The following is a 12,488-nucleotide window of genomic DNA, read 5'->3' as shown; positions in this document are numbered from 1 at the left end:
GTGAATGGAGATTTTAAGCAAAAGTTTTAAAAAAAGTGATTTAATTGCTGTTTCTTTCTTTAATGTAGCTGTGCTTAGTAAACATATAATGATAAAGCCATCTCATGTAATCTCTAGAGCTGCTGTATACCCTCTATCAGTGCTCTGGTCAGGTCCACTGCAGATTGAGTCTCCACTGGTTCCAACCATTCGATTTCTCCTGTTCGCAAACCGCCTGCCAGAGCCTAGTTAAATGTTTTAAAACAAAAACAATTTAATACTAGTAAAAAATTTTTAATTATATACATGTGGCTTCAAACGAATTAAAAAGGTTTTTAAGCATCAAAATCATAAGTGTAATGTTTCCCCTATATGTTAGATTCTTAAATCTTGTTTAATGTTGTTGTTTTTTTTGCAGCAAAGTAATTAGTTTTTTTTTTTTTTATCAGGATTTACAGGAGACATTTACTAAAATCTACTTCAGGGTAAATAAATTGTATTCATATAAAAAGAATCTGAGCAAAAATAGCAAAAAAAAATGTTTTTGATGACATGTATTTAAAGGGAAAGCTCAACCAAATATTCAGTGTATTTAATTAATGAATCCTCACCATTTGCTCACAATCAAATGGTTCAGCTCTGCAGTTTTGCTCCAACTCTAATCAAACACACTTGATCCAAATAATCGAGGTGTTCAGAAGAGTCTTGAACATGTTGATTAGATGCATCAGCTGTTTTAGAATAGGGTAGGAGCAAAACTGTGCAGAGCTGCACACCTCCTGGAACTGAGTTTGAGACCTACAATCTATATGGACAAAAAAATACAATGAATGCCAATTGCTGTTTTCCCAAAATTTTAAAGTATACTTTCCTTTGTGTTTAAAAAAAGAAACTCAAACAGAATTGGGACAAGTGGAGTAAAGTACAGAATTTTCATTTTTGGATTACTTACCGCTTTAAAGGATCACAGTGCAGCCCCAAAATACTAATTGATTATCATTTTAAATGTTTACACACTGCCACTATACATGTTTTATATACATGTCAACAAAAAATACTAAATCATTTAAAATATAATGAACATTTAGTATGATCCTTTATTCTTTTTAATATTTTAATACATACTGGTCAGAATAAGAATGTTTTACACAATAAACATATATGCTGAATGATAAAGCATCATCATCATTGTCATCCATGTTTAATTTTTTTTCCCCAAGCTATTTGAAACATTCAACACTTGCATATAACATTTTTTTATTCATGAAGAAATCACTGATGATACACTAAAATATGATCTTGTCTATGTTTCACTAAAATTTTATTGACAAAATAAAAGTTCATAATCAGTTGGGCCAAACTAACAAAAACTAGTTTGTCTTTCCAATCCAAAATAAAAAGAAATATTCAAATCTATTTATTAGAAGACAAACTTTATGTTTAAGTCATTATTGTTATTGTTACTTTATTGCTAAAGTATCAAAATAATCAGAATAACACTAAAGCTAAACAGAAATATTTAAAAAGAAATATGCTGTGTCCGAAATCGCATATTTCTATACTCTATAGCAGGGGTGCCCAAACTCAGTCCTGAAGGGCTGGTAACCTGCAAAGTTTAGTTGCAAACACAATTAGACACAACTGAACCGGCTAATCCAGCTATTTCTATGTGTATTAAAATCTTCCAGGCAGGTGTGTTGCAGTAAGTTGGAGCTAAGCTATGCTGGACACCGGCCCACAAGGACGGAGTTGGGGCACCCCTGCTCTATAGCAAGTAAAAACAGTATGCAAGCGGAATAGTATGTCCTAATTCACAGAATTCGAAAAACAGTATGCAAGAAGTACCAATAAATGCGAAGCTATCCCATGATGCCATACAAGAGAATTCATGAATGAGAGTGAAGCGACACAACTGCTGAGTGTAGGTCACGTGATAATGACAAATGATGGATTTTAGCAAGTCTGAGCTTCATTCATACTACTCACATTCATTCTGTAAAGAACTTACTTTTCTAACGGTCAAGTAGTAAATTCAAATCCAAATCCAAATGTAGTACCTACTTAAGTAGCAGGCAAATATGGACGCAGCCTTAACTTAACTATTAACAGATATCATAATAGTATACAAAAGAAAATAACACTTCTGTAATATCCTTTTACATTCAAACAGTATAGTTTTCACTTACCAGGAGGAACTCCATCTCTCTGTAGGTCTGATACAATGGACTTCTTATGTCTCCAACTGCAACTTTGATATTCTGCAAAAAGCAATAATAAAAGAAACAAATACATAACCCATTTAATGAACAGATTAATTATGCCAAAATTGTTAAAGGCAAATAACTGAACCAGAGTTGCTTTAGAAGACAATGGTGGACACTCCAACATTTTCTCCACATGGTTCCATGTGAGGCTTGCGATTACACTGCTCTGAGACTCAAACATCAAGCTCTCCTCTGTTAAAGAGCAAAACAGGTTGTACTGTGCATAGCCTTTGGTTGATACCTGAAAAGATATATATAATACTTAATAAATATCACATACTAAAAAACCTATAGGAGCTAAATGACAGAAAAGAACATATCATACTGCAGAAGTATGGTGTCTGTTCTGATGCTCTTGCTTAAGCTCATCCAAAGTGGTGAACGCAGTTTCATCTCCTGTTGGACCTGCAGGACATCGGGAAATAAGGAGTTATTTATCTTAACAAAGATGAATTACATTACTAGATTTGATCCTTATTTAATCCTATCCATCTTAATTGTGACTAAAATAAGTTTTGCATCTAAAAAAACTTTTTAAAAAAAAAGTTATGAAGAGGTGTTTTAGTCCATTTTCTGCAAATATTGAAAAAATAAAGAGTGTCAATCAAATATGGCAAGTATCACTTGGTTGTTTACATACTGAAAAGATGATGGCTTCATCAAAACTTCAAAACAAATGAGTAAACTATGCTAACATAAAAATAGAACAAAGATATCTTCAAAATGTATAGTATTATTATATGTATTCACAATTATTTATTTATGTGTTGAGTGTGGTGTTTGAATGAGTAAACATTTTGATGGCAATAATAGTGACTGGTAGAAAAATACAGTGCAGTGCAAAGCAAAGTTACAGTAAATATTAAATATTGCTCTTAAATTAAAGACTTAAATAAGGGCTGCACAATATATCGTTTCAGCATCGATATTGCAATGCGTATCTCTGCAATAGTCACATCACAGGATCTGATGAGTTGGGATTATAGTTGATCAACAATTGAGAATACATGAGATTTTTGGAGTCATTGTAAAGTATAACCATGACAGAGTGAAACTGCAAGTGTTTTAAAGGCTTTGCAAAAGAGTGTAATGCATTCGGGAATTAACGTAAATCATTTGTAATTTTAATGAAGAATAAGTTTCCTGAATTATTAATACATTAAAGACTACACAGTTTTATTTTACATTTTATTATTCAATTTCTGTATCCGAATACTGTTTGACTCCTCCAAAAAAAAACATTAAAAATAAAATATTTTACTTTTTTTTGCTCTATTGTAATTATTCTTGCTAGCAATTTGTTTATTATTTTAGACATAATTCACCCCCTTACAAAATCAACCCAAATTAATCTAAGTGAATGTTTATTTTTACACAAAAAAAAGATTTTGAAGTCATCTGGTGAAATAGTTTTCATACCGCAGAAAAACAAAATATTGCAATGTCAATTTTCCAATATCGTGCAGCCCAAATTCAAATGTAACAATACTGCTGTTTAACATAATTACACTTACATATATAAAATTATGATGTACATTTCAATAAAATAACAATTTTAACAGTGTATTTTATGTCTTATTTTTTAGTATTCCTGTCAATGTTGTATAGAAAAATATAATGTACAAGAATATCCTCAAAATACAACTAAACAGTTTTTATTTTCACACAATTTTCATTAAGAATTCTACAAGTGAATTCTTATTTACCATTAGGCCCACACGGAATCTGCACGTGCAGAATTCCGCAGATTTTTAGCCAATCATTAATTTTGTTTATTTGCTTGAGTAAATGTGAGTAAATCCATATTTATTCAATTTTTCAATTAATTACAGTAATATTATTGACTTATATGAAAATGGTAATCTGATTTTTGTACAAGGCAGTTTGTACAGTGAAGTTTTCTGTCTTTGAGTAGATATATTATATGAGAGACTTGCTTTGTTCAACTCAATTCAATTCAGCTTTATTTGTATAGCGCTTTTACAATGTAGATTGTGTCAAAGCAGCTTCACATAAATGGTCATAGTAACTGGAACAGTGTGGTTCAGTAACTGGAACAGTGTGGTTCAGGTTTTAGTGTTTAAGTTCAGTTCAGTTCAGTTTAGCTCAGTTCAGTGTGATTTAATCATTACTGAGAGTTCAAACAGTGAAGAGCCAATTCATCGATGCGTAGCTCTACCAATCCTGAACCATGCAAGGCAGTGGCGACAGCGGAGCGGGAAAAAAAACTTCACCTGATGGGAGTGAAGAAAAAAAACCTTGAGAGAACCAGACTCAGTTGGGCACGACCATTTTAATTTCTCCGCTGGCCAAAAGTCTTGTGCAGAACTTCATTCGTCGTGGTTTTGTTTACCAAATAAAGTGAATCTAATTGGATTTGCATTTCAAACATTAAACAAAAGTTAAAAAGATATAATTTTTTATTTCATATCTTTAAGGTTTTAGTTATGATACTCCCAAAATAATTCAGCATAAATCCGCAGATTTTTACTAAAATTCTCAGCAGAAACAGCAAAAGAACATCCGCAGATTCCGTCTGGCCCTACCAATGACACATCATTTAAATATTATCATGTCTAGTGAAATGTGAGGATTAAAAATGGTTAAGTAATGTATAAATAACAAAAGAGTTACCTTTGCAGCAGACCGTGTACAATTTGACACCACTGGTTTTGTTCCCACTGTAGGTGATTTCTACTCCAAGCCAGGCAGTGGCACATGGGTCCGACTTGTCACAACGAACCCAGAGAGGGTGCAGATTCTCTGGGGCTTTCAGTCGGCTCATGTTGGGGTTATGAGCCATGGTGTACCATGACAACAGTTGTCTGGTTGAAGATGGCAAGTTATCATTATATATAAACACAATGTTCATTTGATTTAAATTATAAATGCAGTATAGTAATAGACACTACACGCTTTGCACCTTGCTTTCATGATGGAGAGAGGCTGTGGCCCCGGATCCTGCTCCACTTTAAAGAGAACGTCTTCAACATCACTGGTGTCTGCTGACGTTTCTGTAGCTTCGGGTTCATACTTGGTTTGCTTATTATGAATAACAAACAAATATTTAGTCATTCATTCAATTTCCTTAAGCTTAGTCCTTTCATTCATCAGGGGTCAACACAGCACAATGAACTGCCAACTTATCCATCATATGTTTTACACAGCGGATGCCATTCCAGCTGCAACCCAGTACTTGGACACTCACTCACACACACACACACACACACACACACACACACACACACACACACACACACACACACTACAGCCAATTTAGTTTATTCAATTCACCTATAGCACATGTCTTTGGACTGTGTGGGAAACAAGAGCACCTGGAGGAAACCCACGTGAACACAGGGAAAACATGCAAATTCTACACAGAGATGCCAACTGACCCAGTCAGGGCTCGAACCGGCGACCTTCTTGCTGTGAGACGACAGTGCTAACCACTGAGCCACCGTGTTTACATTAAGTGATGTAAAATGTGAAAAATAATAGCTCATAATATTTACATGGGGACCATTATATGTTCACTTACTGCTTTCTCGCAGATGAAGATGGGCTGATTTTTTTCACCGATTATGTCGTGCAAAAGCTGTTCCTTCTTCACAAGCAGCACTGAAACGTCATCCTAAAATTAAAAACCAATACATCCATAAATACTTTTCAACACCAATTTGTCTATTCGTTTATATCACATGCGTTTTACCATATACGTGCAGTTGTCTTTACTTTCATCTTGGCATAACCTAAAACAGACAGAGAGAAATGGTAAACAGTGCATATTACATTTGATGCACGTAACAAAACATGGCAGATCTGTCGACTAACATTCAAGTTCAGTCAATGGACAAGTACTTACTTCAGAAATTTAACAAAAGCGTTGGCGTCCGAAACTATTTTGGATCCCATTGCCTTCGATTGACAGAATTCTAGTAGCAAATTGTACTTGTTGAAACGCCAAGACGACAGAAAACTTTGATTACAGCGCGGCAAATGCACGTCAAAAGCGTCACGACGCAAACGTACTTGTGCCACTCCCACTTTGAAAGAAAAAATATCTTTAGACATTTTCTTTCTTTATTTTTTTTGTTCAGTATCATTTTTGTGATTTAACTAATGAAAAACTAAAAAATCCAAACATTTACAAATATTGTAATTAATTACTGAAAGTAGTTCCCCACCCGCCTGCTTCCTCTAATCATATAGTGCCAACACACACACTTCAAAATGTATTATTTTAAAACACTTATCTTATTGCAGTTTATACCAAATAAAATAGCAAATCATTTAAAAAAATAACCACATAATTATATCCAGGTCATCTTTATAAAAGAAGCTTAACTGAAATGAAAACGCAGACTTGGGCGGAAGTGACATATGTCGGATGGATCTGCAAGTGCCGGTGGAGTGCTTCATTCTTCCTTTTCTTCCGTGGCCGCCATCGAGTTAGGAGCGTGGTTCCTGGCGAGCCGTGAAAACTTACAATAATGGTGAGCAAAATGGACAATTAACCCACCGACTTATTCGCGTTTTTAGTAAAGTATCTTCATTTAGTTGTTTTATGTGCACGTATGCATAAAGTTGCTGTGTTTTTGGATGAATTGTCACACGTTAGCTAGTAGGCTCGCACTACCGCGGCTCCCAGGAGCCATTTTGAACCAATGCTGCGTGTATACACGTGTAGGCATGATTTTGGCAGATGTATCCTTATTATGGTTATTACCACGAAATTAGAGTGCACTATTAATGTGTTTTTATTTAGTTTAGAAATTTGCTGTGTGGCCTTCATCGAATCCAGCATCATTCAGAATACACTGGAACATTGTCGGAAATATGTAGGCATGTTGTGGCCTAAGTTAGGCTGCGAGTCCAGCTCACACACTTGAAATTGTATGTGATGATGATTGATTAATTTAGAAAGACAAGTTGTAAATTAGTCATTTATTTGGCTCATTAAGAAAGCTGTTATACCGCAGGTTTAACAGCCATAACGTAGCCTCATTAAAAACTAAATGTAAGTTAACTTAGGCACAGTTGGTGAACCATCGCTTCATTTAACAGCAGGTGTCTATCTGCTTTGAAAAAACTTATTGAGGTAAAGTTGGTTGAATATACGTTCATATGTTCAATGACAACTTGTGATACGATCCATGTATTGTTTACCATGCTACTTTGATTATTCTGTCAGAAATGCCATGCAAGTAGGACTTCAAAACAACATTAACACTATTTAATTGTGAACAATGTATTTTTTTCTGTTAATATGATTTTTTTATTTAGAATTTGCAAAATATAAAAATTATATTATTAGGGACAAAGTCTGAATGTGTGAATGTAAAACCAACCTTGCCTCAATTTTTATTCAATTTAAGATGTTACTCTTGCTATGATGGTGTAATTTGCGTCCTACTCTGTGTTCAGTGACAGTTGCCTGCTGTCTCATGCTGGCACAGAAGGTTGATGACAACAAAGTCTGAGCAAGATTCCAAGTTTAGCTTAAACCTTTAAATGTTAGATATGTTGTTCATATCTTTTAAATTGTGTTACAGGCTTGTGCCCGACCGTTAATCTCGGTCTACTCCGAGAAAGGGGAGACATCTGGAAAAAATGTGGTTATGCCAGCAGTGTTCAGGGCTCCCATCCGCCCTGATATTGTGAACTTTGTGCACACCAACATGCGCAAGAACAAGCGCCAGCCCTATGCTGTCAGCGAACTGGCCGGTGAGTGTTTTTAATCCACATTATTTGCAACATCGCTCCAGTGATGATATTCCACTTCAGGTCCGTGTTTCTGACAACTGATTATGCTGGAAGTTCTGAGAGCCTTGGTCTGTTTGAAATATCTGCTTATGGAAGGTCGTGAGCATGTATAACTTTATCAAATTTGTTGTTTCAGGTCACCAGACCAGCGCTGAGTCCTGGGGCACAGGAAGAGCTGTTGCCCGTATCCCCCGTGTGCGTGGTGGTGGTACTCATCGCTCCGGCCAGGGTGCTTTCGGAAATGTATCCTCAAATAACTAAATTTGACTTGAGCAACACTTGCTGTGATGGTGTAATTTGCGTCCTACTCTACGCACAGCGACAGTTGCCTGCTGTCTTATGCTGGTGTGGAAGGTTGACGATCATTGAGTCTGAGCAGGTTAATGTATGGATGCGTCTTTGAAGTTTTCAAGGCCTGTGCTCACACCAACACAAAAATTCTATTAGATTTTTTTTTTGAGAGGATATGAATTGCAGCAGATATAGTTTCAACTGTTACTAGTTTGTTTACAGTTGCATTCACTTTAATACAAACAATTCTGCTTTTTTTTCTCTTGTTGCATACTTGTAGACAACTCAGTCAAATAGTGTACAATTTTTTTTTTTTTTTCCTTCCCAAAAAATGGCATTTAGATATTTGTATTACCTGTGGTGTTTATTAAAGAACTCAGTCAAGCGCTGATTCTGGATAAGTGGTTTGCTGAAATGCAATTCTATTTTGATTTCAATGTGCATCTCTTGAAATGGTAGAGTACCAAAAAGCCATACTTGAGTACCATTACTTGCCCAAAAATGTAGTGTAAAAGTATCTGTTGTAAATATTACTCAAAGTATGAGTCAAGAATAGTGAGTCTTACGCTGAGAAAGGTTGATGCGCTTGTATGTAATTTGTGTGTGTGTGTAAACGTAACATTCTGTAGTGTATAGTTATTGTTTAAGGCCATTTCGATCATCATACAGTAAATATTCTTCCTCTCATCGACATTCCATCTAAACACTCACTGGGTCATTGCGTGTAACGTGTCTTTTTGAACACTTAATGCTTCTAAGCAGTTTGCAACATATCAAGTAGTTCAGTATGATGCAAATTATTATTTTTTTATTTCTTCATTTTATTTTACTTTCTATGTGTGATTTGATTGCACAGGAATCGCAGGAATGATTTTTCTAATCCCCATAGGCAGGAAATAATAAAGTAGTGACTGCATGGTGAAGAAGTACCAATTCTGTACTAAAAATCTACTCAAGGGAAAGTAAAAGTACACATTTTTAAAATTACTTGCTAAATTACAATTCCTGAGGAACTGATCAATAATAGTAATTTGTGTTTGTGTAATTTATTACTTTACACCACAGATCTCTTACAGTCACTTGTTCTAGTTTTGTGTGCACCCTTGCTGCTTGTTTTGATAATATGCTGTACATAAAAGCTCAAATCATTTTAGACTTCATATTTTTCTTAGTATTGTCAAGTTATAAGATGAAAATGCTTAACACCAGCTGTAAACAGGGCATGTGATAGCAACAGCTTTAAGGCATTTGACCAAATATTGAATGTTGTTTTTCCATGGTGTGGTGAAACAGATTAGAACAGCTCTGAGAAGTTGCATTGATACCATGCAGATATCTCTGATAATGCATTTAAAGCAGTTCATTAAATTTAAAATGAATAATTGCACCAAACTTTTCTGCTGTATACTTGTGTTGGTGTGAACAGGCATTAGTTGTAAAATGTTAAGCCTTAACTCCACTGTAGATGTGTCGTGGTGGACGCATGTTTGCTCCCACAAAGACCTGGCGTCGTTGGCACCGCAGGGTCAATGTTAACCAGAAGCGTTATGCCATGTGCTCTGCCCTGGCTGCTTCTGCTCTGCCATCCCTTGTCATGGCCAAAGGTGAGTGAGCATTGTGTCCAGAGTTTCATGTTGTCATTTTTTTAATTTGTTAATCTTTTTGGGGTCTAGTATAATGGCAGTGCCTGCATGCACTGTGTGTAATATGTGGGTTGCCACCTAATGGCATTCTGCTCTTAAATCAGTGCAAGAGAAACCTCAGTTTGCAGAAGGGCCAAATCAAACTATTGGTTATTCCCTTTCGAAGGCTGAGAACAGACTTAGAGAAACTGCCACACTTAAAGGTGGTCTTGTTTTTTTTATTTTCAATCGATTTGAGACATGCCACATTTTTCAGGTCACCGCATTGAGGAGATTCCTGAGGTCCCACTTGTTGTTGATGATAAAGTTGAAGGATACAAGAAGACCAAGGAAGCCGTGCTTCTGTTGAAGAAGCTAAAGGCATGGAACGACATTAAAAAGGTGAAACATACTGCCTATTGATTAAAAAATTTATTGACTAAAAAACTATTTACAGCGTTAACTCTGTTTCAATCTTTGTTTCTGGCCTTCAGGTTTATGCCTCTCAGCGTATGCGTGCCGGTAAGGGTAAGATGAGGAACCGAAGGCGTATCCAGCGTAAGGGACCATGCATCATCTATAACGAAGACAACGGAGTGACACGAGCTTTCAGAAATATCCCTGGTATGTAAAGCAGTCATCTATTTTACTGTGATCTATATGAACGCATTTTCTACATGATGATCTCCACTTCTGGTCCGTGTTTATGAGTCCTATGATTTTAGTGGAAGTTCTGACCACACAATGGAACAGTGTTTTGTTGTGCTCGGTGGTTCCAATATTTAACTGCAAAGTTTCTTGTCAGGCATCACACTGCAGTCCGTAAGCAGACTGGACCTGTTGAAACTCGCTCCAGGTGGTCACATTGGACGTTTCTGCATTTGGACAGAGGGTGCTTTCCGCAAACTGGATGACCTCTACGGCACTTGGCGCAAAGCTTCCACCCTTAAAGTGGACTACAAGTAAGTTCCCCAACTCTTTAAAGTTCTCATGGTATTCTTGGGTAAATTGAACAACAATGATGAGCTTACTTCTGGTCCGTGTTTATGAACACCTTGATTTTATTAGAAGTTCTGAGTCAACATGGTTTTCTGGAAAGCCACTTACACAAACATAGAAATGCATCATTTTGTAGATGAAGTATGATTTAGAGAATTTACTGCAATGCTATCTTCCAGCCTGCCCATGCACAAAATGAGCATCACAGATCTGAACAGAATCATCAAGAGTGAGGAGGTCCAGAAGGCCATTCGTCCTGCAAAGTAAGTTCTGGTTTTGACTGTTTATATTTGCCTGTCGTTGCAATGATGAGATTCTTACTTCAGGTCCGTGTTTCTGAAATAGTGATTGTATTGGAAGTTCTGAGCCATCTTTCCTTTAATAGTCCTAGCCTTCAGTCTATAGTATTACTAACAAGTGTCTTTTTGACCTTGCAGCCGCAAGATTAATCGCAGAGTGTTTAAGAAGAATCCTCTGAAGAACCTCAGAGTGATGATGAAGCTCAACCCATACGCCAAGACAGCCCGTCGCCGTGCTATCATGGCACACAACCCTGATGTGAGTATCCTCACTACATCACTGATGCCAGTGTGTTGTCTGAGCAACATCTAAATCTGATCTCTCTGCGCAGGTCAAGGCCAAGATGCTGAAACCCAAGAAGAAGAGGGTTGTGAAGAAGACCAAGGCTAAGAAGGCTGAAGCTACTCCAGCTCAAGCTTAGAGCTCATAAACAAGACTATGGAGTGCACACATGATTTTCAAAATAAAACAACTGATGAAAATTAATAAAATCTGTCCATTTTAATTCACTGCATACAATATAAGCATTGCCACGTTCCATTGGTTGCCATCTGTTAAATAAATCCTATCATAGTATACACATTTGTATAAGTTAAATGACTGATTTTTCACTCTCTTTGAATTAAAGGCTGCAAATTCACCATACTGAAAGCAGAACACAACATTACAATAAAACCACGTAAGCATCTCTGGGGTCAAAGACTTCAATCATAAATCTTTAAGTTTAAAAAGTATATCAATCACAAGTGGACATTTAGAAGGGAGGTCTTTTGCATTTGCGCGGTGTAACGTCTGCCATTTGATAGCTTTTGCAATTGAGATTTTGGTGTAAGGAAAAAATAGGTATTTGTCATCTCTCACAGATGCCATCCTAGCATAAACCAACCGATATGTTGTAGAACAGGTTTTGAGTGCACTGTGATGTGATGTTTTGTTAATTACAGCAGTGTGTTTGTTAATACTTAGACAACACCTAAAATAAGACTGGGTGGATTCAGGAGGCAGTAGTTTGCTGTTGACCTCTGGGTGGAACTGAAGATTTTGAGGGTGAAGAAACACCAACAGTTGGCTTAGAAAAATATGGCTGTTTTCACATTCCCACACTGTGAGTCGGAGTTGCTGGCTGGTTCAGTCCAATGGTGCTGCACAACCATCCAGCGAAGTCAACCTCCTCAGCCTCTGAGTTCTTGATAAACGAATGAACCTGAAAAAGAATTGTGTTAGTGTACTAGCTACATATTTGGAATATGGATATAATATATGAGAG

General features: G+C 36.4%; 3 protein-coding genes and 7 non-coding genes across 12 annotated transcripts in view; 8 read left to right on the top strand and 2 right to left on the bottom strand.

Moving 5' to 3' along the window:
- The window catches only part of zwilch (zwilch kinetochore protein), a 38,054-nt gene extending 31,820 nt beyond the window's left edge, over positions 1 to 6,234 (bottom strand). Inside the window, exons 1-9 of one of the 2 annotated variants that reach the window (XR_015514203.1) lie at positions 6,109 to 6,226; positions 5,956 to 5,995; positions 5,785 to 5,877; positions 5,167 to 5,285; positions 4,878 to 5,068; positions 2,569 to 2,648; positions 2,329 to 2,484; positions 2,166 to 2,237; positions 131 to 224 (exon numbers count right to left, since the gene is read on the bottom strand). Coding sequence is in view for 1 of the 2 variants with exons in the window: in NM_001199735.1 (NP_001186664.1) it covers positions 131 to 224; positions 2,166 to 2,237; positions 2,329 to 2,484; positions 2,569 to 2,648; positions 4,878 to 5,068; positions 5,167 to 5,285; positions 5,785 to 5,877; positions 5,956 to 5,995; positions 6,109 to 6,158 (895 nt within the window). In the remaining variant the exon portion in view is untranslated. Of the gene's footprint in view, positions 1 to 130; positions 225 to 2,165; positions 2,238 to 2,328; positions 2,485 to 2,568; positions 2,649 to 4,877; positions 5,069 to 5,166; positions 5,286 to 5,784; positions 5,878 to 5,955; positions 5,996 to 6,108 lie in introns of both variants that reach the window. The other variant, NM_001199735.1, reaches the window with a different exon arrangement.
- Positions 6,235 to 6,671: 437 nt separating this feature from the next.
- Positions 6,672 to 11,707, top strand: rpl4 (ribosomal protein L4). Its single transcript, NM_213107.1, is given in 10 exon segments — positions 6,672 to 6,739; positions 7,799 to 7,970; positions 8,146 to 8,252; positions 9,766 to 9,904; positions 10,200 to 10,324; positions 10,417 to 10,546; positions 10,728 to 10,884; positions 11,101 to 11,184; positions 11,359 to 11,479; positions 11,553 to 11,707. Coding segments are annotated over 10 exon segments (1,128 nt in total). The 5' UTR covers positions 6,672 to 6,736; the 3' UTR covers positions 11,643 to 11,707.
- LOC137488385 (small nucleolar RNA SNORD16) lies at positions 7,632 to 7,729 on the top strand. Its single transcript, XR_015515562.1, has one exon. It is a non-coding gene; the product is annotated as a small nucleolar RNA SNORD16 (small nucleolar RNA).
- LOC137488383 (small nucleolar RNA SNORD18) lies at positions 8,006 to 8,073 on the top strand. The gene has a single exon (XR_015515559.1). It is a non-coding gene; the product is annotated as a small nucleolar RNA SNORD18 (small nucleolar RNA).
- Positions 8,290 to 8,387, top strand: LOC137488384 (small nucleolar RNA SNORD16). The gene has a single exon (XR_015515561.1). It is a non-coding gene; the product is annotated as a small nucleolar RNA SNORD16 (small nucleolar RNA).
- LOC137488386 (small nucleolar RNA SNORA35) lies at positions 9,992 to 10,122 on the top strand. Its single transcript, XR_015515563.1, has one exon. It is a non-coding gene; the product is annotated as a small nucleolar RNA SNORA35 (small nucleolar RNA).
- On the top strand, positions 10,595 to 10,663 carry LOC137488380 (small nucleolar RNA SNORD18). The gene has a single exon (XR_015515556.1). It is a non-coding gene; the product is annotated as a small nucleolar RNA SNORD18 (small nucleolar RNA).
- LOC137488381 (small nucleolar RNA SNORD18) lies at positions 10,936 to 11,003 on the top strand. The gene has a single exon (XR_015515558.1). It is a non-coding gene; the product is annotated as a small nucleolar RNA SNORD18 (small nucleolar RNA).
- On the top strand, positions 11,222 to 11,291 carry LOC137488382 (small nucleolar RNA SNORD18). Its single transcript, XR_015515557.1, has one exon. It is a non-coding gene; the product is annotated as a small nucleolar RNA SNORD18 (small nucleolar RNA).
- map2k1 (mitogen-activated protein kinase kinase 1) overlaps positions 11,708 to 12,488 on the bottom strand; it is a 32,515-nt gene continuing 31,734 nt past the window's right edge. For both annotated transcript variants that reach the window (NM_213419.2, XM_087291847.1), the window contains 1 exon segment: positions 11,708 to 12,425. In NM_213419.2, coding sequence (NP_998584.2) covers positions 12,312 to 12,425 — 114 coding nt within the window. In that variant the 3' untranslated portion in view covers positions 11,708 to 12,311.

The sequence above is a fragment of the Danio rerio genome, chromosome 18, assembly GCF_052040795.2.
Source record: "Danio rerio strain M-AB ecotype USA chromosome 18, GRCz13ab, whole genome shotgun sequence".
Lineage (NCBI taxonomy): Eukaryota > Metazoa > Chordata > Actinopteri > Cypriniformes > Danionidae > Danio > Danio rerio.
The sequence above is the reverse complement of the archived record's forward strand: the minus strand, read 5'-3'. Positions and strand labels throughout refer to the sequence as shown.